A 25,523-nucleotide genomic window follows, 5' to 3' on the forward strand; every position below is an offset into this window, starting at 1 on the left:
CTTCCTTGTTGCTGTTATTGTTCTTACTCATCGGCCCGGAGCCGTCTGTGAAAGTAAATCTTGATCCTGGGCCTGAAACAATCTTGCCAAGCCCCATAGATAAACCAGCTCACGGGAAATTTTATGACCTTCTCTTATTTTCTTCCCTTCTCGTTGGTCCGCCGTCTGGGGAACGAACCCTCGACGCCCGAGCCGCGCGACCATGCCGGCTCGTCGGTCGTCGTCGTCGAGGAGCAGAGGCCAACAAGCTTCGCCCCCCTGGCCCAGTCTTCCACGATTGTATCGGTAAGTCCAGCCCCCCTACACTCATCTTGCTGACGCGTGCTTTCTCCTCCGATGGTCAATCTTGAGGTGCCGCCCGCCCGTCTCACTCAGTGCCTTCAAGTCGAGCCCTCGCGCAGCGCAGGCACAGCGGGGGCGAGACCTGGTTTGGGAATTCGGAGCTCCAGATAAACTCCCAGCTTTCAACGCTCGCCAATTTTGTCTGACCGGGGGAAACATTGCTTTTTATTTATTTTACGAACCTCGTGAAACTGAAAAGAATAAGTTAACAATGCATATATCGCCATGCCTCCAAGCTTGACTAGTTGACTGGTTCCAGCCGCTTGAAAAAGTGATTAAATAAAAGGACTTCAGGTGCATTTCTCGAGTAGATCTGTAGATGACGACAACACAGTGCCGGCAATTACGAAGTCGTTTTATACTTCCTAGGAAAGTAGAGAAGATTTCGTTTCGATGGTTCGGGTCAAATTCCCCGAAATTTTTCTCGTCCGTATAAGATTCCGAGGCCACTTTAGCTGCCTGCCGGCTGCCACTTTCCCCTAGCTCTGGTCATCCGCGGCACTAGCTGGTTCGTCGGGAGGCGGAGCCCCGGGTTCTCCCCCCTATTCAATTGCAGGATCCTTCGAGTATGTTCTTAATTCGGATGATTAATTGAGCGGCTCTTCTTTCCAATTCTTCGGGGGTGCTCTTCTGTTTGCATGGAGATTTCGGGTCGATTGGCTTCTCCTCTTAGAGGTATGTTCAGTTATCACATGGGTATGCTTTCTGCTCCAATTCGTACGTAACTGAGTCCGTAGATGTAAAGATTGGAAGATCACTCTGCATTACTACTGTTGAATTTGGTGAGGATCCTTTTGTACCGATGGTTTTGAGCTTCAGATGAGGAAGTATCTGTTATGATCATGGGAGCTCATAGATGTTGACGATCCCCCCATATTTTTGCAAACTGTAGTTAAATTGAGTACTTCCTCCGTCCAATAGATGTCTCAACTTTGACTAAATTTGAATGCATCTATACACTAAGTCATTTCTAGATAGATCCAAATTTTGACAAACTTGAGACATCTTTTGTTGGACTGTCTAAGAAGATCTTTTAAAACAAAATTTCGTACTCCCGATGATATGTTGATTGAGTTGAATGGGGTTAGTTTTTCTGTTTTATTTCAAAAACAGAAGGGGAAGAAGTTTTTATGCCAAGTGAATGCACCGATATGCATACTACTTGTCTTCTGATTAATATACGATACCTGAAGAATGGGTGTGCCCGAAAAGGCCCATAACTATAATTTTGGAGAACCTGAGTACATATAATGATACAATTGCTCGCTGTCACTGGATTTATAGAAAAAAACTTCATATCATGAGCATATTTGTGGTTTAACCAGTATGCTCATCCTACTTGAAGTCAGAATACATGATTCTAACCCTGGGTTTTCACATTCATTGCAGAATACTGCAATTCCTTTGAGCCACACCTTCAAGTTCATCATTCTCTGTCCTGACGCAACCAAAAGTACAAAATTCAGTTACACATAGAAAAATGACTCATAATGTTGTTGAGGATGGCATAGAAGACTATTCAGATGCAGAATCGCCAATTTTGACTGAATATCACATCACAGTCCCTACTCTTCATGATGGATTAATGCAAGGGGCGGACAAAAATGAGGGACGGCTTCTGGATTTCCTCAAAGCAACTCCTTCAGTGCATTGGCTAAAGGGCATCAACCTTTGTGCGCCACTCGAAAGATTTCAGCTACCTTCGATTGGCGTCCACCGCTATCTCCATGTCCACTTCATCAGAAGAGTCAACTGGAGATCACTCTTCACCATCTGCAAGAACCATCTGAAGCATCCTCTGAACGTTGCTCTCCTCATCTGGTTGCTCTGTGTCGCTGCCTCTGGTGCCATGTTCGGACTGCTCCTGTTAGGACTTTTGAACAAGGCATTCCCTTCCAAGGCCTTGAGAAACCACTGGATAGAGATCGACAACCAAATCCTCAACGCCCTCTTCACGCTCATGAGCATATACCAGCATCCCAACCTCATCCATCACCTCGTTCTCCTCTGCCGCTGGCGGTCAGAGGATGTGTTGGAACTACGGAAGGTTTACTGCAAGAATGGCGCCCACCGTCCCAACGAGCGAGCACACATATCCTTTGTGGTAGCTCTCCTCCACATCACTTGCATTGCACAGTACATGGAGTGTAGCCTGTACTGGGGTTACCATAGCAAATCACGCTCCGAGTTCGCGGAGAGCTTCTACTACACCCTTGGCGTTGTTGCGCCGGTCGTTGCCGGAGTTTACACGGTGTACAGCCCTCTAGGCCGGGATGATGATGCCGCCTTATGCGAAGAAACCAAGCAACCCTACACAGTTGAAGTCGAGTCGGACGAAAAGAGAACAGTGGTTGGCAACCCCATGTGGGCTGGGGAACTGCTTGACTGCAGTGAGGACCCCGCGGCATGCTACCTCTCGTTCTTGTGCACGTTCTGTGTGTTTGGCTGGAACATGGAGCGGCTTGGGCTGGGCAACATGTACCTGCACACCGTCATGTTCTTGCTGCTGTGCGTCACACCGTTCTGGGTGTTCAACATCACGGCGCTCAACATCCATGACTATGTCCTCAGCGATGCATTCGGTACCGCGGGGATTGTTCTGTGCTTCTTCGGGCTCCTGTACGGCGGTTTCTGGAGGATCCAGATGAGGAAGAAGTTCGGGCTGCCAAGAAGCAGGTGGTGCTGCGGCTCGGCGTCACTGACGGACTACGTGCAGTGGCTTTTCTGCTGGCCGTGCGCGCTTGCGCAGGAGGTGCGCACGGGGAACCTGTACTATGTGGACGAAGGTGGCTTCTATGGCAAACTGATGGACGGTGCTGACCCAGAGAGTGGGCCGGGATTGTCAGCTGCTACGGATGCGCCAGTCTCCTTTGGTGTCAAACTCGCGGTGGACGGAGAGATGATACCACCCATCCAACCGGTGGTAGAGTCTGGACGGCATAGCTAGGCAAGGCGATGATGCACAAATTGTTTGGAAATGGCAGCATCCAGCTCAAAAGTTAACCCACAGCTGTTGGATGGTGATTGATGCAGTATGGTATGCGAAAGCTGACGAATAGATCTTCCTTTTTGCGATCGATGTCACCTTTTTAACATTATTATGCTCTTGGTTTGTCGTGTTCTGTTTAGGCCGTTAGTCATTAGTTAGTTCAACTGTATAGTGTGGTAACAGTCTAACAGATGTCATCTTTTGGTGTTCCATGTTAAATCGCTATGCACAGCCAGAAGTTCAGAACTGACTAAACATCCTATGATACTGCATGTGATCAGAAAAACAAATTAATTTGCTGCACTCCATCGCGAGTCTGTACTTAATTGTCAATATTTAAGTATGTGATTAAAATCCTCTAATGGAAGACTAATATACTAGACCAGGAACGCGTATACCAGTAAACTTCAGAGGGAAGTATCTGGAGCCAGTTCAAAAGGAGATTCTTACCCATCTCACGGTAGCCTTCGGCCGTCTGCAGACCCTTTCCAAGTGTGATTTGCCTGCCTCCATGAACAGCTTTAAAGCGAATTTATGCTGTATGTGCTTTAGTTTTCACGGTGGAGAACAAAAGTTGCCATTGCTTGCAGAAAAGAGAAAGGTACAGGTGCAGTATATAAGCTTCAGGATACAGAGAGACGAAACAGACCTACTTCAGAGCTGTGTGATAAGTGGTGGCTCTTGCACAGTAGTCTCTGTTGTCTGTTCTGTTCTACCAGGGGAGAAACCATGGCTGTAAGTTACTAATCAGTTCTTCTGTTTATGCAACAGTATATATGTATCTGATTGATAAATGGATCATGTATATCCTTCTTGACAATTTGAAGCTGAAACTATGTTACTTATCTGGCAACTGCAGGTAGTGGAGTTGAAGGTTGGGATGCACTGCGACAGGTGCATCAAGTCGATTAAGAAGGCGATCAAAACGATCGATGGTAGGAACAAGGAAGACCTTTGGTCCACTCAATGCAAAACAGTCACTCTCCATGCTTGTATATATGATTAACCTTTGTCTCCTGTGTTCAGATATGGAGAGTTACCAACTTGAGAAGGAGACAAACAAGGTCACTGTGACAGGAAATATTACTCCAGAGGAAGTGGTCAAGGCTTTGCAGAAGATTGGGAAGACAGTAACTTACTGGGGCGAAGACTAAAGCACACATAGGTAGCTAGTTAGTTTTGGTTCAAGTCCTTACCATGGATATCAGGACCTAATTACACTTCACATCTAGTAAGTACAGAAAGATTATAGAACTGTCTGCTACTCTGCTCCTGGCTCTCCCTGAGTAGTTTCTTTGCTGATAGCTATATGGGCCTATGGTGTCGTCCCGTTGGATTAACTCACTTGACTGCAAAACTTTTAGAGGATGAACCCAACCTTCGGATTTTTTTACAGGGCATATGTAATGAAGTATGATACAGTATCTGTCTGGATTCATAACATAATTACTACATAAGGTAATTATGTGTAGTAGCACTATCTGTTCACCATTTTCAGATAATACATCGATGCTGTCATTTGTTGGGACTGTTTCAGTGTTCATCTTTACAAACAGAGAGGTTTCGAACTTTCAGTTGCAGACAGGCCGTGCATGTCAAGGTACAGCTGTAGGTAGACTCCGGGTTAAAAATCCATTGCGCAATCAAATATACTCAACGTTCAACAAAAGATGTTTCGAGTTTATCAAAATTTAGATATATTTAGACATGACTGCATGTAGATGCGTTCAAATCTAGCGACAGTGGAGTAGCATGAACCGGAAGATGTACTATTGACTGATTGATACGGAGTACTATCTTTTGGTGGCTGCCTCGAACCATTCCAGGCCTTATCCATTGCGCAATCATACAGTTATAGGTAGCGGCAGGATGGCACGGCCAGCAAGCACCCTCGGTATCCCATCCAAGTCAAGAAAGGCACCTGTTTTTGTCTGAGAAGGGCAGAGATCAAACACCTCTATCAGCAGGCAGCCGAATCACAAACCGATGTCAGGCAGGACGCGAGGACGCGGTCACGGCACCTTCCTCGTCGACAAAGAAACCAGAAACTAATAGTAGTACTACCGAAACACTTGCCGGTGCACCGTCGAAGATGGCAACAAAAACCTGAGATCGATGTGCTGATCGAAGAAGACGATGACCGGTTCGTGGTTCAAACTTCAGACGAGCGATTTTGACAAGAAAACTCCATCAATTCGTTCGTCGCAGCTCTGAACTTTCCCGTGGGAATGAACAATGAAGAGACAGCATGTGTGCATGTATCTGATGAATCCGCGTAGATTGCTCGATCGGCTGGCACCGGCATCTTCGTTGTTGTCTCTGCTACGGGGGCATGCCGGCATAAACATGCATCTCTGAATATCTGATCCCCGGAGAGCTCTTCTCCGCTCCACCGCCACCGCGGAGAAAAATCTGCAGGCAGGCACCGATGCGTGAGCCAATTCTTCCCCTTGCACGTCCGTATCCACTTCTCGGTATCACGCTGGGTTCGCTTGCCATAGGCTACCTATCGTTGTTTTCCTTTCGTTTGATTTCTTGCGGAGAAAGCTCAGGATTACGTGTTGCCGAGGGAACATGTGCAGTGTGCTGGCATGGCAAATGGCATGTACGGAGGAACACGTCAGGAAGTTTTGCACGGTAAACAATTGCCCCCAGGACTTCGTCGTGTGCGTACATGGCGGTTCATCGCCTATCGCGTCGTGCGTGACCTTTCATGTATGTAATAACTACGGAATATATACGGTCGACTGAAAGCAACGGCTAAGGCAAACCCCTAGTATTACTGTGGTGCCATGCCATCAGGTTCCTGGTGAAACGAGGAAACAAGTCGTTGAAAACATGCGTGAGGGGATCAACGAGTCAAAGTTATCACAGGATCGCTATAATCTTAGGTAGTGACACCTTCCAAGAAAGGTGGGGGAACAGAAATGGTGCTCCCTTTCTAGGAAGGAGACGGAAAAGACTTTCGGAAGGAGAACCCGGTAGGAGATCACGAAGTCAGAAAGTTTTATGGCCGAGGGAAGCTTAGGCACACACAGGTCACAGGACCGCACAATGAAACTCAGCAGAACCACCTGCTGTTCGTTATAAAAAAAAACCGCACAAAAGAGGAGGTGCAAAAGCAAACACTCTGAAGAAACGTCAGGTCGTGGGCCCATCTGTTCACACCCAAAAATTGGAGCCTTATGTACACAAGCGAAAACCTGAAACTCTCGTTGTGGACCGTTGCATCTACAATACCCGGACGGAGGAGTATAATTAATGTTTGCAATTTTTAACGAGGATCCTTATCTATACAAGCGAAAACATGGACAAAAGCTCGTTGCAAAAAACATGGACAAAACAATCTATTCAGACACCAATTAAGGATGAGTTAAACTACAGTTCGATGGTAATGGCACATACCGCCTCCGTCCCAAAATAACCGACGTGGATTTTTATAGATTCTTATACGAATCCACGTCACTTATTTCTAGACAGAGAGATATAATTAAAATCCAAAATTAATGGTACATAAATAATTCAATATCATTCGAGAGCATTTTCTCTCCAAAAAAGTAATGATTCAGTGGCTAGGCTATTCAGTGGCATAGAAGAAAAGAAATTTGTTCTAGATAAACTATTGGTCTTTGTACAAGAAAGGAGTACTTTGTATAAATAAACATGGCATACGTCAATATGCATGCATGATTAGATACGGTCGTACATTAAGACCAAGTGAGCCACTATACACGTTTACTTAGCTTAGCACGACCATTCAAGCAAGTAGACACTACTAGAAGTCCCGAAATAGGTCAGCACTCAGCAAGTAGAATTATTTAACCCTTCACACAAAACAAAAATAAAAATATAATTTAACCACGTATGAAGAAAGATCAACTGCGGCTATAATGAAAGATGATCTGGCTGGATGTAGTTTTATTTGCTGAGGTCATATCTCAGGTGAAAACCCCTATTGAATATGAATTAAATCCTAAACATTACTATACCTTAAATAAGCGGCCAAATGAGAGATAAAAATCTTTAATCACTTTTTATGAAAAACTGTTAGACCTTTAATCACATTTCTAGACCGTTCAAGCGACGAAAAGTTTCATCTTCATCCGATCCATATATTCAATATCCAGCGGCTTATTCCGGTGATTCACTGCAACGAGGAGTAGGCCGATCATTGGTTGGAACAGGAACGAACATGTGCAACAATTTTTTTTAGTGATAGAAATACTCATATAGATCAAAAAATGAAGTGCAACCATAAAAGGCTGCCAGGCATGCATCGGTTTCGGACATATGGACACACAGGACAAACCAAGAGTAACCTTTGTAAGAGCATAGCTCCAAACAGTTAATCCGAAGTAGCAGCAGCAGCATAATTAAACTAGTTTTGTGCTCTGTCGCATAGCTTCGATAATTTTGATTACCACAAGACTACAAGTTTAACAAAACAAATCGAACATGGTTTAGAACTTATAATCCTCGTTGGAAGTTTTGAGCAGGTCAAAGAAACGATCCACGACCAACCAGCCCCTTCAATCACCCAAAACCATACCCGCACCCGCGCGGCACAGCCTCCGCCATGTCGGCCCCACGCTGGCCACGCAGCCATAAAGCCTCGTCCCTAGCGGTGGGTAGCGTTCATCAGCACGTCCATAAGCGCTCTCCAGTGCGCCGCCAGTCAAACCCCACGAGCTTTGACCAGTCAACGGTCAAAGTTTCCCGAGCACTATATAGTCTTCCCCCTCCAGTCCGTCCAAGCAAATCTAAAACGATCCTCGCCTCTTCTGTCAGTCCATCCCGCCCCTCGGCGTGCGTGCCAATCCTTCCCAGCGTACACGCCGGACGCAGACACGCCACCGGAGACGCAAGCAGCCGTTAACGCCGGCCGCAGTTTTGGCACCGATTGATCGAGCTCTGTAGCTCAGTTCTACGGGCAGCCGGCGATGACTACCTCGTCGTCAGGGAGCATCGAGACGTCGGCCAATTCGAGGCCGGGGTCCTTCTCCTTCGCGAATGCGAGCTTCACGGACATCCTGGGGGGATCCGCGGGCGGCGGCAGCGCGTCCGGAGGCTACAAGGCCATGACCCCGCCTTCCCTGCCGCTCTCGCCCTCGCTCATGTCGCCGTCGTCCTACTTCAACATGCCCGCCGGCATGAACCTCGCCGATTTCCTCGACTCGCCCGTTCTCCTGACCTCCAGTGTAAGCAAAACGAATTGAATTTAGGCAGCCGTGAAGGCTTTGACTTGCAGACATCGATCATGCGCAAATTCGTGTTGCTAATGCGCGTTTTTGCTGGTTTCAGATCTTCCCGTCACCCACAACGGGCGCGTTCGCGTCGCAGCAGTTCAACTGGAGGCCGGAGGCGCCGGTGCCGAGCGCCGAGCAAGGCGGCAAGGACGAGCAGCAGAGGCAGTCGGCGTACTCCGACTTCTCGTTCCAGACGGCTCTGCAGGGGAAGAACGAGGAGCAGGCCGCGCAGACGACGACGACGACCTTCCAGCCACCGGTTCCGCTGGCCCCACAACAGGTGAGTGAGATCAGCACCTATGCGCTGTTATCTTTGCTGACTTCGTCAAATATAAATTAGTAGGAGCGCTAGGATATAATTTCTTCATTCTGCGTCCACAAATCGAGCACCTGTCGTGCTGTCGCGTCACGTAGTTATTTTTATGTTCTACTCCAGCTAGTTTAAGAATAGTCCCTTGCCACTGAAACCCCGAACAGTAGAAGTACTCCAGATTCCTCAGATTCCTTACATATGCTTTGCAATACTTCAGGGGGAGGAAGCGTACAGAGGTCAGCAGCAGCAGCCATGGGGCGGCTACCAGCAACCTGCGGCTGCAGGCATGGAAGCAAGTGCTAACAACCCAGCGAGCTTCACCGCGGCACCGCCGCTCCAGGCGACCTCGTCGGAGATGGCGCCGCATGCGCAGGGCGGCGGCGCGTACAGGCAGACGCACTCGCAGAGGCGGTCGTCGGACGACGGGTACAACTGGCGCAAGTACGGGCAGAAGCAGGTGAAGGGGAGCGAGAACCCGCGCAGCTACTACAAGTGCACCTTCCCCAGCTGCCCCACCAAGAAGAAGGTGGAGACCTCGCTGGAAGGCCAGATCACCGAGATCGTCTACAAGGGCACGCACAACCACGCCAAGCCGCTCAACACGCGCCGGAGCTCCGGCGCCGGCGGCGCGGCAGCGCAGGTGCTGCAGAGCGGTGCCGGCGGCGACACGTCCGAGCATTCCTTCGGAGGAGGGGTCTCGGGCGGCGCGCACGTCACGACGCCCGAGAACTCCTCGGCGTCGTTCGGGGACGACGAGATCGGCGGCGCGAGCTCGCCGCGGGCAGGCAACGACCTCGACGACGATGAGCCGGATTCCAAGAGATGGTAAGTGCCTGCTTATTACAAAAATCACAATGGATTTGCATTAGTTCTTGGAGGAACAGGGGGATTAATCAAGTTAAATTGTGCCATGATTTGCAGGAGGAAAGACGGCGACGGCGAGGGGATCGGCGTGGGTGGCAACAGGACGGTGCGTGAGCCGAGGGTGGTGGTGCAGACCATGAGCGACATCGACATCCTGGACGACGGCTACCGGTGGAGGAAGTACGGGCAGAAGGTCGTGAAGGGGAACCCGAACCCGAGGAGCTACTACAAGTGCACCACGGTGGGCTGCCCCGTGCGGAAGCACGTGGAGCGCGCGTCCCAGGACCTGCGCGCCGTGATCACCACCTACGAGGGCAAGCACAACCACGACGTGCCCGCCGCCCGGGGCAGCGCCGCGCTCTACCGCCCCGCGCCACGGCCGGACATGGCCGCCGCGGCCGCGAGCAGCCACTTCATGGCGAACAACCAGCCGCCCGCCATGCCGTACCAGCTGACAACCAATAATGCCGGGACGCAGTACGCGCCGAGGCCCGACGGTTTCGGCGGACAGAGCCAAGGCTCGTTTGGCTTCGGCGGCGGATTCGGCTTCTCCGGGTCCGGGTTCGACAACCCGGCGGGGTCGTACATGAGCCAGCACCAGCACCAGCAGAGGCACAACGACGCGATGCACGCCTCGGCCGGCGCCAAGGAGGAGCCCCGAGAGGACATGTTCTTCCAGCACCCGTCCCAGTACTGAATACTGACGGACCAAAGAATGGCAGAAATGGGAAAAGGCCGGCCGGCCATGACATGATGGAATTGATACTTTTGTTGTCTGTAATTTGTAATCGTACTAGGATAGGCATAGACGCATTTGATTATTTGTTTGGAGGCCCCCATAGTTGCAGAGGGCTGCACAGAAAGGGTGGCCTTCCTTAACACCTGGGAGAAAAAGATACAGGGGTTTAGGATACACAGAAGTTAGCGGGCAGTTTTGTTTCTGTCACATAGGAATATGTGCAATTCAAATTTAATTTACAAAGTTTTTTTGAAAGACTATTTTTTACAACTATTTTACCCTGTTGAAGATTCACAGACTCCAGTTGTTATGTGTTGGGCGAGGAAGAGAGATGTGAAATCTGAAATACTACCATCCTGATATGCTTTATACTCAGCGAGATTGTCCCAGTTGATGACCACTCCAATCCATGAACAAACTGAACGCGTCATTGTGGGCTAGCAACAGTCAAAGTGCAAGTTTCCTTGCACAGAACAGAAACCGGTAGACAACTGGTCAGCATTTTGCATCTGAGTTTAACTGGCGTGCATGGATTTGAACGGTGGATTTACCACAGCTCCACCGTGCCTAAGTACAGTACCTAACTAAACGAGATTTCAATGGACCGTGCGACCCAAAACAAATGGACATACGAATCTGAAGAATGCGGGTGCAAGTCAGCTATGCTGCACGCGGAAATCAGCAAGAACGTCGTACGCGGTAACCAAAGTCCCCATTTATTCAACACACACATAATGACACGGGGGAACGCCGAGTAGCAGCAGCAGCAGCAGCTAGTCTGATCTCCTCCGGTAGTCAGCGCTGAGCAGCTGAATCACCGGATGAAACGAGAATCCCCATGGACCACACGAACTCCGCCTCCGTGCCGTTTACGGGCTACGAATGTTAGTGCAATGCCTTGGCAATAAAGGTTACTCGGCAATCTTGTACACTAGGCCCACTCACCGCGTGCTCTCTGCTCTGTCGCGGTACGGCCCAAAAGGACCGGGTTAGCGCGGCCGCGGCCCGCGGGGAAGACCCAGGTGCGTTCGCCACCAAATTGCGGCACCACGATAATTTGGTTCGCTCGGGCTGTTCATGGAGGAAGACAGCTATAGCCAAATTGGATTTTTTGGGTTTTTGAAACTGAGCATTTGTGGCGATTTTTCCAACTTATTTAGTGGCAATTGTCTAATACCCTCCACTGATGGGGTCCTTTGGCTCATTCCGTGCTAGCGCTAATTAATTTGGCGAATTAAGCATTGGAGAAACGTTTTAGAGTAGGATCTAGGAATAAACACCAACACGACAATTGTGGTTTCGGCCTGAAACTCCATTGGTAGCTGCCCCAACGCCGAAATGGCGGAAGCGGTGGCCTGCCTAGGTCGTCTCAAACTGGCTTAGGATGTCGGCTCCCTTCCCTTGACCCTGGAGAGTGACTGTCTCTCCGTCATTTCGCAGCTAAAGGGGACCCCCAGACCCTATCCTCACTGCGTCCGATCATACAGGATATACAGCGTCTGACGACGTTTGATCCAAGAATCCGGTATGAATACACTAGTCGGGCAAACAATGGGGTGGCACATCAACTCGCAAAACTCTCCAGCATTACGGCAGGTGGTGATGTATTGTTAGGGGACATGCCCTCCTGTGTGAGGAGTCCGTATTTCTCTGATTCTAATATCTCTACAAGTGTTTAATGATTACCACCTTTAAAAAAAAACACCAAGACGACGGTGGACTCATGGACGCGTTTTAGAGGAGGTCCGGCCATCACTTACACGACTAACACACTCATGCTAGTGTTGTACTTAGCGCACTTAACATGACTAATATATGCCTATGGAGGGTCCGTTGCCATGGTGCATGGCGAGAGGATCTTGACTTGGCTAACATAATTAATGCTAATAACTGGAGTGCTCTCGGGATGAGCTGACTACCATTTTTTTTCAATTGACAGGTGCTCATTCGAAACTTCACATGGGTTCTGTACGGCACATGCAAGTGGCACCAGACTTCTGTTTGAACAAACACGCACTACTTTCCCCCCTATATGCTGAAATCTTGTTACTGAAAAATATCGAGCGGTGAGATTTGCCTAGCTTCGCGTTGCTCTGGAAGTTTAAAGACTTATTTCTTGGGATATTTCAATGTCGAATAGATGTTGATCGACTCTATGTGCATTCCTTAGTCAGGACATGAACAAGAGTTATACTCCCTCCGTCCCATATTAAGTGTCTCAAATTTGTCCAAATATGAATGTATCTATGTCTAGAAAAAGTCTAGATACATGTAATATTTCGACACTTAATATGGGACGGAGGGAATATGACATTCGACCAATGACACGGGACTGTAAAATGACACTGAGAGGGTGTTTGCGGGATTGCAGACCGGGACTTGGGACTTCTGAGGTACCTCACCTGTTGTCACCTCTAGAGGTTATAAAAGGAAAATCTGAAACAAGGAGGATATTAAAGAACAAGGTTTAAATCCAAATTCAAAACATATAGAGTAGACTTTTTTTTTTGAGTATTGCTCGTAGGAATTTCGTTGAATCGGGTTCCAAGTGGAGCTTAGTGTTTGTAGCAGGAGCCTGTAGTTTTTCCCCCCTTCTTTTTTGAGGAATGGAGACATGTTTTTGCGCAAATTGAGGAATGGAGTCTGTAGATGAAATCAATGAAAGATTGAGAGTACACACATTTTCTTCAGAAAGTTTCAATGATCTCAACCAAATCTCTATGTACATCTTGGGGGATTTCCAGTTATTCTGTTTCAGTTTTCCTCCCATCTCCCGATCTAAGAACCACTGATTAAACACCCTGGACATCACTATACATGTGCCAGGGCATCGAAAGGTGAGAACCAGAAATTCGTTCTCGTGGCACCCAAATCGGAAGATCTAGAGGAAACAAAAAAATAATACTCCGTAGAAGGGGGGATGGAAAGGAAGAAAGAAGAGAACTCTTCGAGCTCTCTAAGCCGAGGTCTCCTCCACGATGCTCTCGAGCTCCGGCCTCCACACGCCGATTCTGCAGCCGCTTCGCCGCCTCCGGTGAGCGCCCGCCGACGCGGCCTTCTCAGACAGCAACAGCTCCGTCAGGTAGTTATCCTGCTCCGCCGTACTGCTCGCTCGGGTGGTCCGCTTGCTGCTCTGCTTGGATTTGGAGCAGGGCGGGCGGTTTTTCTTCCTCCTGTCGGCGCCCGGCACGGTGGCGGAGGGGATGAGGAAGTAGATGCGGCCGCGCTTGAGCTCCGAGTCAGGGGAGACGATGACGAGCTTCTTGGTGGGGCAGCCGACGCCGGCGGAGGACCACGCCGTGGCGAGCGTGTGGTTGGGGTGCGCGGCGAGGACGGCGGCGCCGGTGATCGGGCAGCCGAACTCGTCGACGCGGCCGCTGAGGTGGACGATGCGGACCACGTCCAGCGAGCCGCAGGGGAGCATGCAGGTCAGGCAGCACCGCAGGCTGTTGCCCATGTCGTCGTCGGCGGCGGGTGTTCGATGGATCGCCGATGAGATTGGCTAGCTAGCTAGCTGGACTGGCAGGCTTGTTGATTGGCCGCTGTTTGTCTGTTTCTTGATGGGTTGAGAATTTGAGATGAGATGGCAGTGGCAACTGGCCGAGGGGTTTATATAGCGCGCCAAGTGGAGCTGGGTGCCAGCGCAAGTCTTAACTATCTTGGTGGCTGTTAACAGGTGTGGAGCTACACGCACACCTAATTGGTACACAGGTGTGGAGCTACACGTACTCCTTTTCTTCACAAAGTTTTTTTTCGGTAAGATCTTTCGGTCGGGTTTCACTGCCATGGGGATAATGGAACACATTTTCGAATCATGGAACCCATGTGTATATAAATATCAGGAAAAACAAAGGACATCAAAGTTACTGCATCGGATTCTACCGATGATGTAGCGGATTGTAGATGGCTTGTTCTCGGAGATCTTAATTAACCTTCACACAAGTCTTTGGAGTGAAACTTACATTTTTTGTAGTTTTCAATCAAGACTTATCTAGAGCATGCACTCCATGATCCTCTTAGTGTAAGGAACAGAATTCTCTGTCGTGGCAAATAACCACCCTGCTTTGAATTTTTGGTACACACTTTAATTCACCCCTCGCCTCAAATACTTATCAAATTCGATTGACGGACGACGTTGTCACCGATTGAAATCTTTATAAGAGCAGCGATGAATATTAGAATCAACCAACCTACTCCTTCTTGGCATATTTAAACAGCAATAAAATTCCCACAGAAGAATATGATAGAGTTCAAAGACATATTTGTTTGCGAAGCAGCACGAGTGTTGTTTTCTTCTTGGCATTGCCGTTGGGTCGTGGGTGTTCTTGGTGTAGAACAAAGAAAGGCACCATGCAAGGTTCGTTTTAGGCCTTTATTTTAGCGCTTTGCTCCACTGGATACGTGTTTCTCTGCTTTCCCATAGATTCCTTTGGAGGTATCTGTGCTAGCAATCCAAAAACCGAGATGGCAGTGTTAGATTATTAGGCCAATAATTTGAAAATGAAAAAACGTTATTATATAAGGATGGGTTCTCTTCAAGCAGAAGTTGCCACGAACCAGCCGGTTGCAATGATTAGGGTTAATCCTCATCGCATTATCAGTTATGATTCTCACTGAGAACATTCCTAAATCCCAATGGCGAGAATTAGCATAGAGAAGAGGGCGGTCCTGGCCTGAAATTGACAAGAGTAGAGGGTGTTCTTTGTAAAAAAAACATGGCGGTCTTTCCCTCCTCTTTTGGCACTTGCATCATCCACGTACGTACGTATCACAGCTGTTAGTTTGGACACATGAGCTATAGAAACGCTTAAGAAAACTTCATTACTAGTATACATGCAGTCCCATGCTAAAAGAAAGAAGGCAAATCTCCCTAGCAGAGATCTGGAAATCTCAAGCAACAACCGGATCGTTGAATACACGCCCCTTGGTACGCAGTACGGACTCCGGAGTACGGAGCACAATATCGGGAAAGCAGATCGATGAACGTGTCTTTTATTTACAAGGCATTAGGTTCTTGTCTTATAACTAGTATACTACCGTACGTATAAACCAGAGCTAAGCAACAAACCATATAGAACCACCAAATATTAATTTCGAGAGAACGAAACTCGATTTTCCATAAGCATGCTAAACACGATCACATTTCTGATTTCTCTCTCAGCAGGTGGCACGAAAGCAGCACGCACACGGGGGAATAACCCCTGGCGGCATGCTTGCCACGAGCGGGGAATTAAGGAACCTCCGGTGAGAAACGATATCACCGCGACATTCCCCCCAAAGCTCTAGGAAGCCACCGCGCGTAAGTGATCCGACCGAGGCACGTGCAAAAAAATCGTTCGGGAAGGGAGCTCCGGAAGCTGCCCGGTGGAAGCAGTGCATTCACGGTGGCCGTCCATCGTCCAACATTCCGAATCCACCCACCGAGCCGGCCAAATCCGCGGGCGCCCGGGAGCCGAGAGCGCTGCCTGTACTCCCCGCGCTCCAACCCATCGCGCTGGCCTCGGCGCCGCTGCCCAGGGGTTCCGAAACCGGCAGAGCGGAAACTTTGCGCTTCTGCCGCTCCGTTGCACGCACGGACCGGATAGTGCTAGAGCTGGCGTTGGCGTCGGGCGTACGTCCAAGGACCGAAGAAAGATTACGGGCGGACCGGAGGGGAGCAGCGGATCTATGGGGAGCTGGTTTTTTGGCCTTTTGCGGTGGGTTTCGGGCGCATCCCCGTGTTGGAACGCACGTCTGCCTCTCCCCCTGGCGGGCGGGCGACGTCGTGCGAGCTGGCGCTTGTGTAATCTACGGCGAACGGGGGGGGACATATCCACGGCTCCACGCTGGAACAAGGTTCTCGCTGGCCGTTCGTTGGGCTGCCGACCGACCGACCTTGTCGCAGCGACCCGCTGCTGCTGATCTACGCTAGCTTCCCTGCGCGCCTGGTTAATTGCTAGCCCGAACGCCGAACGTGCACGTCCATGATCCAGACTGGGTACAGTACGAATTTGAAACCTTGGGGCGAGCCGTGCCACCGCGGCAGTGACTGATTCTTCTCCTGGCTGTCAGGCCGGCGCAGGCGGCCGCGTGAGTGACAGATGGGACTCGACTCGCGGACGCGGCACGTGCAACGGCAGCTCGCTCGTCCTAGGAAGGAAAGAGCGAGGAAGCTTCGTTTTAGAGCTCGGGGGAGAGGTATGCGCCGTGCCGTACCGGCACCGACCGCCTCGGCATCCGTCCAAGCACGATACTCTTCTCGTCATATACTCCGTCTGATATTCAGATCAAATCCGTCGTTCTGGGACTTTGGGCCAGGCAGGCGGGCAGTCCGGCATTCCCGGAGTAAACTGCTCGTGCCGCACGCTGCTGCGCCTACATGTGGCAGCCGCACGCCGCCAACCTGGCAGATGTCAGAACCGGGAGTACACTGGCACCTAGATCTGGCCCCGTATGGCAGTGTAGCAGTTGAGCCATGGGTATTCCACGTGATGCGAGTATCCACCGTATAAAAACTTTGTACCGCTGCACTGTACCTGGACTTGAGTTAACAGTAGGAGAACGCTCGTACTGCTTCCATTTCTGCATCTAAATGTTTGAAGTGACAAAGTTCGATCGTCTGATCAGTCGATCCTCAACAGGTCAACATTATTTTCCGTCAAAGAAAGAGTCAACGTTAGAGGTCTAAGAATAGAGGATCCCAAGTGCTGTACGTTAGAAGATGGCCATATCAAGTGCCATATTCGCATCACTGTGCCAAATGCTTCGGTGCGGTGAAAACTGAACTGGTCTAGTGCTATGCAGGCATGCAGCTATGGTTGTTTCCGTTGCAGCATTGCTCATTCAAAACACTGTAGCAAGCTGAGATCGAGTGTTCTCCTACTGTTTCTCTGCACTGCTACGACCTGCAGTCTAAAGTGGATCCGGATCCAGCAGTCCTTCCGCACCTGGCACTTCTCTCGAATTAGTTGTTAATTAGACTTCGGATATGTTCTTCCATGGTCCAGAAATCGGTTGGTGAGATGTAGTAGCATATACTGTATTTTTAGGTTCTTGGAAAAGAAAATGAATATTGCCGCATTGGATGGCCGAGACTGGGAATTAGATTCGCCTGGGAACAGCAGGCCGGCTAGCACGCGCGTTGGCTTTTGTTCCATCTTTTGCTAAATTGTTCGACTATGATGGATCGAAAGGGCAGAGGCCTGTTGGATACCTGCATTGTATCTGAATGAACAAGCAAGACCATGCATCGATCTCTAAAAATAGTCAGTTGTGTAGAGTTATATCACGGTTTAGATTCCATTTTACAGTTTCAGATGGCAGCCGCCAAACACGAAAACTGGAGATGTATTCCAATTTCTACCGATACAGTTCTGACAGAGATGGTACCTGAATCCCACTGAATTCATGGCTATCAAACAATTTCATAGTAATCTCAACTCATAATTGTTTTTGTCATCACTTGCCATTGCCAATCCAAGATGAAATCCAGAGTGTATAAACGGTGTACGTGTTTTTTTTTACGAAACCTCGTCAAGAGGACAGGGTGCTCCTGCAATTCATTATAGAAGAATAGAGTGGCTCTGTTTATGAGGAAAACTGAGCCGAAAACCATACAATGCCCGGTTTATTCAAGGAAAGCCTGCGAAAAATTCTGACTGCAAGCAAACACAAGACATACACCGAAGAACAAGCAACAACCACCAGAGCCAACCCCCTCCTGCTCCAACGACACCGAACAGGGAGCAGATCCTAACGCCAGAAGAAGATAGGCAGAACTGGGCTTGTTCGACGACCGGAGCAAAGAAGAGGCTGCTCTGGCAGAAGCAGCTCGCGCAAAGGCCAGCCTGTGCTTGAAGCCGCCATCCTGGCCAAGACCGACCTGACCTGCCGCAACAAGCAAACCTCAGCCGCCAGACGAGGGCTCCAAAGGCAACACCTCAAAGAAGGACGCGACATCCGAAGACGCCGCCATTGCCCGATCTAGCTAAACTGGATCTGAGTTTTCACTTGGAGGCACCTCGCCTGCAAAGGGTAGGATGCAAAGAGGATCTACATGACGACACCTTCAAGAAGGGAGCGACATCCAGGGACGCCGCTGTCGTCGGCACCAACAAAATCGGTGCGAGGTTTTCACCTGCAGACCCCGACAACCCACCGCGAAGCGAAGCACAGACGTCGCAGCGAGCAAAGCCAAATCGGGATCGGGGGCCACCGCGTACCTCCACCGAAGGGCACATATACGCCCACCACTTCCGGAGCCGGCCGCCGCCGGCCCGGCCGCACTGCACCGCAGCCCACCGTTGGCCGCACCCCGTAGCAACTCACCGGCGGCCCAGCCGCACTGCACCGCAGCCCACCGTTGGCCGCACCCCGTAGCAGCTCACCGCAGGAGACCTGCCGCAGCGCGCCTCGCAAAAGAGCACAACCCCCACCACGCAGGCCGTTGCCACCACCGCCTGGGCCCAGCCCCACACCGGATCCGGCACCGCTCGCCCTGGATCCGGCGCCCCCACCGCCGGAGCTGGCCCCGCAGGCCACCTAGCCGACGTCGCTGCGCCCGAAGAGAAGAGCGCCTGAAGATGGACTGCGTGCCCGCAGAGAAGAGCGCCGGAAGAGGTCCCGCCGCCGCCGTCTGCCACACGGGCTTTGCCCGGCGGCGGCGAGGGGAGGGGCACGCTGAGGGCCTCAACGGTGGCGCGCTAGATTATTGCCTCCCGAGTCACCCAGGGAGCGACGCGGGGCATGTCCCTGTTCCTCAATCCTCAATTTGTCTTCCCCACGGTGTACGCGTTTCAAAATTGTTTTCTTTGTTGATGTACATATAGCATCGAAGTGTAAAAATGTTTCCTTTTAGCCCATAAGCTTGAGAAATACTAAGAAAGAAGGACTGTTGAAATAAAACTTTCACTCTTCAAAAATTCATGTTGTCGTTCCCGAGAGACAAATGCAGTATGCTTGGGCTTCAGTATTTCTATATGCCTGTACTGTATGGGGTGTATAATAGGACGAAGCTGTTCCTAAAGTTGGATGCTCACATCAAATAGGCTTTGACTATGCCTGGTCACTTGATTGGTTAGTAGTATCATCCACATTCTGAGCTTCTGCTGAGCCACATTCCAACAGTGGTATTTCAGTTGAGCTCGGAATGTTAGGAGAAGGTGGCTCTTCCTCACTAGTCTGGATGCCTGTAGATCGCGCAAGATCAATCCATTGCTGCAGCAGACATAGCTGTCAGTAAAGACTAAATAAGCATGGAATGTATTATCACATTAACTTGCGTGATATGATACCCGCAAAAAAAAAAAACTTGCGTGATATGTATGGAGCTGAATGTAGACTACAGAAACCTATCCTTTCAGTGTAAGATTTCCATTTCTGTCCCTGAAGATATTAAGGTTCTATTGAACAGACAGACTGCTTAAGGATGATTACTTGGTGGTAGTGATTACTGCATAGTGACGATCTATTTGTTAACCTTAATAAAAAAGTATTAGCTGATGATCAGAAATACTAAGGTTGAAACGGCAGAATAAAAATGCCAGAGCTGAAAGATACATGATTGGAGAAATTTAGTGTTTTAATATTCATTAGGTTGATTCAATAGAAAAGGGGATCTACCTTGGTCTTTTGCTCTGAATCAGAATTAAGAAAAAAAAATTATATTCATTTACTTTTCTTGTTTACGGAGAATGCTTCAGTATTAGCTAACAAATTTTGAAGTGGGAATAATGGGAACTATAATCTGAAGAAGACGGGGTGCTTTCAAAAGGATGCCTTTCTCAATTCGGATGCATTCATAAAGGTACATGGTATCCAAATACAACTAGTTTTATCTAACTTATGCTGGAAACCAAAATCAGGCTTGTAACATTGACTTTATGTGATAGTTGATGTGTACTGATCCTGATCTATCGTTGCTTTCGTCTTAATCATCGGACAAGGAGTACTAGGTAAAGACCAATGGAACAGCTGCATATTAAAGAAACACTACGTATACATCATTTCTGTTTTGTACACATGATTGAAGAGAAACATACGGCACGTAGATAGGAGGGCTGGAATTTTCCGTGTCAGTTTGATCTTCAATACGTGAATATAGGAGAGAGAAGCACAATTTTGCATTGTGGATAGCTCTCCTAAAATAACACTGATTAATTTGCCCCTATCATTGATATCTACTGGTATTTCTTTAAGAGCAAGGACATAGTATTTTCTTTGGAAACAACTCTAATGTTTCTTTTATTTAGTTCAACCAGCTTGAGGGCACCCCAACTGCATAAAAAACTTATAGTAGAAGTACAAAGTGCGGAGGGATGGCAAACCTGCGTTCCAAAGTATGAATTGATTATCCGCGCGACAAAGGACAACACATTGGCAAGAAGTGGCTGATTATAGTAGGACACCAGATACTCTCCAAGCCGATGCTCCACCAGGCCAGCAATGACCTTAACATATTTATTGGGAAAAGGTTAAATGTTGCTCAAGAAGTAAAAATAGAAGCCAGAATGGTAAGTTGAGCTTATTTCACGGTAAACCACTGGACAAATTAAGTCATAGCATACAAGCTGCAGCTGCAAGGGCTCAATTTGCATTTAGACTAACTCATCCATCCTTAGTGGCTCAGTATACTATAGTACAGTATTACAGAGCATTTTGACCATTTCTAATTTCCTATCAAGTGCCCTGATACATGCAACTCAACAGACAAAATAGATGTTCAAGGTTAACCAGAACCACTTGTGAAGAAAGTTTCAAATAAGAACTTCATTGCATCAATACATATCTAAATACTCCGCCCTTCTGTTGAAATTAGACAGATGATCACCAGTAAATACCTGATATCGCAGATTTGCTGATGTTCCAAGGAAGCCACTATAAACAGCTGCTGATTTCCAGATGGGAGATCGTATCTGTACCGCCTCTGCACTTGCAGAAGGTCTCAAAACTCGACGAGCAGCATACAGGATGTCTGAAGCAACTCCAGCTCCAATACTAGAAACGTATCCAACACCAGCAAGTTTAATACCACCCATTAGCACTGATGCAAATCTCTGGTTTATGTCCCAATTCTGACCGACAATACCCTTTTGAAATGCATTGTCTGGAAGTGACCCTAATAGTCCTCTGAGAAGCTCCAAGCTCTCACCAGAACCATCGTCAGCAATAGATAAGAGCGAAATAGTAGGAGCAGGAAGCCACACTGTAAAAAAATCAACAACTGAACCTCTAATTGTATCTGTAAGTACATAATCAATCTCTTCAAAAAAGCGTCCTTTCCGCTTTTCATATTGCGCTAAGACAGCTGTAGTTATTGATATAGCCTCTTCGATAGCTAATCTATTCAAGAATTTCGGATCTGCCAGTAACCTTTCACGGAAACCCTGCACAAAACGATCATTTTCAACTTCAAAATGCAATAAGTTCTCCTAGTCCTACCTATATAGAAGCAGAATCAATTAGATCTGGTCAGGGCCTGGCCTACCCTGGAAAACTCAGCCTTGAATGGCTAGGCCCGAAGCCCAGGAAAAGACTGAGCTTTCAGTTTCCCAAATATTTTTCACATCTTTCGGCCAAAATACCACTACTAAGTATTTATTATTTCTGGGAGTTTTTTTTCCCATTTGGAACACAGGTTGGTGTTGATCCCAAATGGAATTTGACAGGACTGGGCATTGATTTAATGCAATAAAGGAAAGCATATATACTAATATACTTGAGGTAGCGATATGGTCAAGTACCAATCAATAAATAGGTAACTACAATGGAAAGGATCAAAAGATGAACGTAGCTGCTTACTTGGAATCGATGAATCAATTCATCCACAACAGGATATTTCTCAAGGTCGAAAAAGTTCTGCAGTATCTCAGGAGAAACTACACCAAGATCTATGCCTTTCTGAATATCCTGTCACAATTGAAATGCAGAAAATTGCATTATCTCAATCATGAGAAAATATGTTGTTAGAAACATGATCTGTCAGATGCTGCAAGATTTCTTTTTTTGAAAGTCTGCAAGATTAATTTTGCATTAACTTGTAGTAGAGTGCACTACTAGTGTTCTAGAATAACACCTCTATTTACAGCATGTTACAATTAGTAAGACAAAAGCACATAGGGTCATGAGAACTATCCTTAGAGAGCAAGTGATAACCTGGGGTAAAGCTTCACGCCTCCTACCAGCTGCATTCATAACTCTGGCGATTTCAGCACGGTCAAAGCAGTTTCGACTGCATGGCTTGGCAGCAGAATACCACAATATATCAGCTACAGGGATTTCACCTTCTCTCCTTATACCTTGCCTCTCAGGATCAAGAAGAATCACAACTTGCTTTTTCTTTTGCATCTTTTTAGATATTCTGGCAGGAACACCAATTCCTCGTGACCCATACATAACATGGCTTGCACCAGTTACAACGACGAGCATCCCTGAAGGATCTCCATTAGTAATTTCTTTCATTATTATTCGGGACATGGTATAATCATCCACTACTCTTGCCTGTGCGGATAGGTATGAGCTAGGGCCAAAAGGAGAAATGTGAGTGGATGACGTCTTGTCTATCAATGATCGGCCTGAGATGGATGTAAAGCCAGAAATGAAGCCCGAGCCAGCTGGAGGAGCATATAACTTCCTATGTGCTTTTGAAAGACCTCTAATTCCTTCTGCTTGGACAGTTCTTACCACCTAGTCAAGAAATGTATTACATACGTTCACCAAATATGCAGAGAAAACTAAGCAATTTTATTCAGTATACTGCATATCAGAGCATTTCTTAGACATGGGCCAATGAAGGGTGCAGAATAGGTGCTTACTGCTTCGTCACCGAGTTACAACAAATGCTTGCCAACTTGAAAAAAATGTAGATTTGAAAATCAATACTAATGACTATAATATCCCAAGTTCTGGAATCTTGACAATTTAACAAGGGTGAAATTACCTCAAGAGGAGTTCCACATGCAATAAGATTGATTCCATTATCACGACAGTAATTTAAAAGAGGTTCATACTCCTGCCAGCGCTGTGGTGCCCAATGAGATGTGTACAACCTTAAGTTGTTGCCATCGATTCTGAATTAAGATATGCATGTTAGAAGCTTGTCTAAAGGAAAGCATTGCAAGGCTTATAAATTGCAATTGCTCTTACAAAATTATTATTCCCCAAAATAGGTGAAGGAGAAAGAAAAACCAAGGCTTCAATTCAAATTCGCTTTGCATGGAAACCTACATGGTGATGACAGTACAGTAGTAGTCTCGTCTAGTAGACAAGGGGAAGAAAATGTTCCTACAATTTCATAGTTCTTACATGACCTCATAGTTTTGCCATAGAAAAAAAAGTCGAACCTACTCTTAACTCTTCCACTTAGAGCATTTACAATGGTCTTTGTTAGGGATGCCACGTAGGATAAGTGCTGACTTGGAGGAGATAGAAATGAAAAAGTGCTAGCGGCTAGCCTTCTTTTAACTAAGAGATCTCTTCACTAGAAAGATACGACAATTTTTCGCATTGTACAAGATTTCATCTTTTCATCACACTTCTAAAAATATTTTTGTTCAAAAAAAATATTAATTGCATGATATCATACTTAGAAATAATTTATTGTATGACGTATTTTATTGTCTTCTCTAAGTGACGTGGAATACACGAGAAAACAACCTTCCCCTTATATAAATCTGTGAAAATGAAACCATAATATGACAAGAGCATTTCAATTTAAGACGGCTAGGATGCAAAATATCTACTGTAAACACCCAGGCCTCAGATAGAATTATCACAGCTAAAAACAGGTAAAATTAACGGAAAGGACAGTAGCAACCTTCCATCCATGAACTGGTTGAGCTGCTCCTGGAGGTCGCAGGGGAACGCCTCCAGCGCGAGCGAGAGTCTCCTCCCGGCATCCGCGCACCGATCGGACAGCTTCCTCGCGATCTCGAGTTCGAGCACACGGTCGTCGCGGTCAGGAACGAGCTCGGCCTCGCCGAGGTACACGACCCGCGCGGCCATCAGCTTCTCCCACACCCGCCCCCGCGCGTCCTTCCCCACAGCCTGCGGCTCTCCGATGACCGTGGCATCGTACATCCTTGATAGCGCCGCCTCTTCGGGCTCCCCCGCAGGGGCCGGCGGAGTCGGAGCCGGAGCGGCCGGCGGTTGTGGGGCAGGCTTCTCATCGTCAGCGGCGGAGGCCGAGAGTGGGAAGTACTGGATGGCTGTAGATGCCGCCGCTAGGGACGGGGCAAGGAGGAGGAAGTCGCGGCGGGAGGCCGCAGCGGTGCAGAGGCTCCCGCGGGAGGAGGCGGCGGCTGCGAGAGGCGGTTTGGTGGGGAGGAGGGGTTTGAACTTGAAGGCGCCCGGGTTTCGGCAGGGCGCGTGGGGCAGCATTCTCCCAAGGCAGAGACGATGCCGGAGGCGCGCCGCTTACGCGCCGGCCGGCGGGGCAAATGGAGGTTGTCCAGACTTCAGAGATGAGTAGTCTGTAGCCGTTGGTTAACTATCCGTATATACAACTGTACTTCCTCCGTTCCTAAGGAACGGAAGGAGTACTTCAGAACTCAAGAGAAATGGAGCAGCATTTTTCATCTACACGTTTGAAGTATTTCGATTCACTTGACAAGTTGAGATGGCATTCGACTAGCGGACAAAGAGACGCCACGGTGCAAATCGCAATTTTCCGTTGGATCGAATGGTTTCTCAGACAAAAAAAGAAGATGGGATACTGATGGCTGCAAGTTAGATTTTGTGGGGGACGTTTTGTCGCGGTGAAAATTGTCATGGTAGTACGACTGGTAGAGATCGCTCTCATTTTTCCGTTTCGGTGGCAGGCTTCTGAGCATGCACGCCTGGCTTCTCAGGGAGCTCACAAAGGCGAGATGAAATCACCCATCTGAAAATACAAGAAGTCCCAGAGCCACAGATAAGTATCGGTGATTTGGTGGTCGACGGCGATAGCGATGCCTCCGAAAGCTTCAACCACTAGCTGCCAACTTCTACCACTGGGTCGCGGCTCCGCGGGCATACCCAGTCAGCCCGGCAAGTATTTTCTGACTTAAGTCACCT

At 48.2% G+C, this 25,523-nt stretch overlaps 5 protein-coding genes across 8 annotated transcripts; 3 read left to right on the forward strand and 2 right to left on the reverse strand.

Annotated features, from left to right (window-relative positions):
• Positions 1-132: 132 nt before the first annotated feature.
• LOC100845274 lies at positions 133-4,860 on the forward strand. 2 transcript variants are annotated; one of them, XM_024459246.1, is made up of 5 exons: positions 133-285; positions 3,713-3,823; positions 3,922-4,066; positions 4,191-4,266; positions 4,358-4,860. In XM_024459246.1, the coding sequence occupies exons 1-5, from the start codon at positions 203-205 to the stop codon at positions 4,483-4,485; spliced, it is 543 nt and encodes a 180-aa protein (XP_024315014.1). In that variant the 5' UTR covers positions 133-202; the 3' UTR covers positions 4,486-4,860. The 2 variants fall into 2 exon arrangements, with proteins under 2 accessions (XP_024315014.1, XP_003564511.2); XM_003564463.4 differs by lacking the exon at positions 3,713-3,823 and having other exon boundaries at positions 145-285.
• LOC100841322 lies at positions 146-3,634 on the forward strand. Of its 2 annotated transcripts, none has more exons than XM_003567190.3 (2): positions 146-285; positions 1,732-3,634. In XM_003567190.3, the coding sequence occupies exon 2, from the start codon at positions 1,823-1,825 to the stop codon at positions 3,287-3,289; it is 1,467 nt and encodes a 488-aa protein (XP_003567238.1). In that variant the 5' UTR covers positions 146-285; positions 1,732-1,822; the 3' UTR covers positions 3,290-3,634. The 2 variants fall into 2 exon arrangements, with proteins under 2 accessions (XP_003567238.1, XP_010232502.1); XM_010234200.2 differs by having other exon boundaries at positions 279-1,017.
• Positions 4,861-8,093: 3,233 nt separating the features above from the next.
• On the forward strand, positions 8,094-10,778 carry LOC100845575 (WRKY transcription factor WRKY24). The gene is made up of 4 exons (XM_003564464.3): positions 8,094-8,529; positions 8,633-8,857; positions 9,108-9,715; positions 9,812-10,778. Exons 1-4 carry the CDS (start codon positions 8,272-8,274, stop codon positions 10,449-10,451), a joined length of 1,731 nt encoding a protein of 576 aa, XP_003564512.1. The 5' UTR covers positions 8,094-8,271; the 3' UTR covers positions 10,452-10,778.
• A 2,344-nt stretch (positions 10,779-13,122) lies between these two features.
• LOC104582894 lies at positions 13,123-14,095 on the reverse strand. Its single transcript, XM_010234201.3, has one exon. The coding sequence runs from the start codon at positions 13,948-13,950 to the stop codon at positions 13,450-13,452; it is 501 nt and encodes a 166-aa protein (XP_010232503.1). The 5' UTR covers positions 13,951-14,095; the 3' UTR covers positions 13,123-13,449.
• Positions 14,096-19,265: 5,170 nt separating this feature from the next.
• Positions 19,266-25,051, reverse strand: LOC100846187 (protein RETICULATA-RELATED 6, chloroplastic). Of its 2 annotated transcripts, none has more exons than XM_010234203.3 (7): positions 24,286-25,051; positions 23,410-23,539; positions 22,626-23,156; positions 22,272-22,379; positions 21,311-21,856; positions 20,798-20,920; positions 19,266-19,703 (listed from the first exon to the last, which is right to left on the reverse strand). In XM_010234203.3, the coding sequence occupies exons 1-7, from the start codon at positions 24,846-24,848 to the stop codon at positions 19,527-19,529; spliced, it is 2,178 nt and encodes a 725-aa protein (XP_010232505.1). In that variant the 5' UTR covers positions 24,849-25,051; the 3' UTR covers positions 19,266-19,526. The 2 variants fall into 2 exon arrangements, with proteins under 2 accessions (XP_010232505.1, XP_003564514.1); XM_003564466.4 differs by having other exon boundaries at positions 19,266-19,688; positions 24,286-25,043.
• Positions 25,052-25,523: the final 472 nt, after the last annotated feature.

The sequence above is a fragment of the Brachypodium distachyon genome, chromosome 2, assembly GCF_000005505.3.
Source record: "Brachypodium distachyon strain Bd21 chromosome 2, Brachypodium_distachyon_v3.0, whole genome shotgun sequence".
Taxonomy (NCBI): Eukaryota; Viridiplantae; Streptophyta; class Magnoliopsida; order Poales; family Poaceae; genus Brachypodium; species Brachypodium distachyon.

Coding starts and splice junctions, on each gene's coding strand:
- LOC100845274 (XM_024459246.1), top strand. CDS start 203: ATGCCGGCTCGTCGGTCGTCGTCGTCGAGGAGCAGAGGCCAACAAGCT. Junction 4,067..4,190: donor CCAGGGGAGAAACCATGGCT/GTAAGTTACTAA, acceptor TGGCAACTGCAG/GTAGTGGAGTTGAAGGTTGG. Junction 4,267..4,357: donor GGCGATCAAAACGATCGATG/GTAGGAACAAGG, acceptor TCCTGTGTTCAG/ATATGGAGAGTTACCAACTT.
- LOC100841322 (XM_003567190.3), top strand. CDS start 1,823: ATGACTCATAATGTTGTTGAGGATGGCATAGAAGACTATTCAGATGCA.
- LOC100845575 (XM_003564464.3), top strand. CDS start 8,272: ATGACTACCTCGTCGTCAGGGAGCATCGAGACGTCGGCCAATTCGAGG. Junction 8,530..8,632: donor CCGTTCTCCTGACCTCCAGT/GTAAGCAAAACG, acceptor TGCTGGTTTCAG/ATCTTCCCGTCACCCACAAC. Junction 8,858..9,107: donor TTCCGCTGGCCCCACAACAG/GTGAGTGAGATC, acceptor GCAATACTTCAG/GGGGAGGAAGCGTACAGAGG.
- LOC104582894 (XM_010234201.3), bottom strand. CDS start 13,950: ATGGGCAACAGCCTGCGGTGCTGCCTGACCTGCATGCTCCCCTGCGGC.
- LOC100846187 (XM_010234203.3), bottom strand. CDS start 24,848: ATGCTGCCCCACGCGCCCTGCCGAAACCCGGGCGCCTTCAAGTTCAAA. Junction 23,157..23,409: donor CATGTGGAACTCCTCTTGAG/GTAATTTCACCC, acceptor TTTCTTGACTAG/GTGGTAAGAACTGTCCAAGC. Junction 22,380..22,625: donor GGCGTGAAGCTTTACCCCAG/GTTATCACTTGC, acceptor CAATTGTGACAG/GATATTCAGAAAGGCATAGA.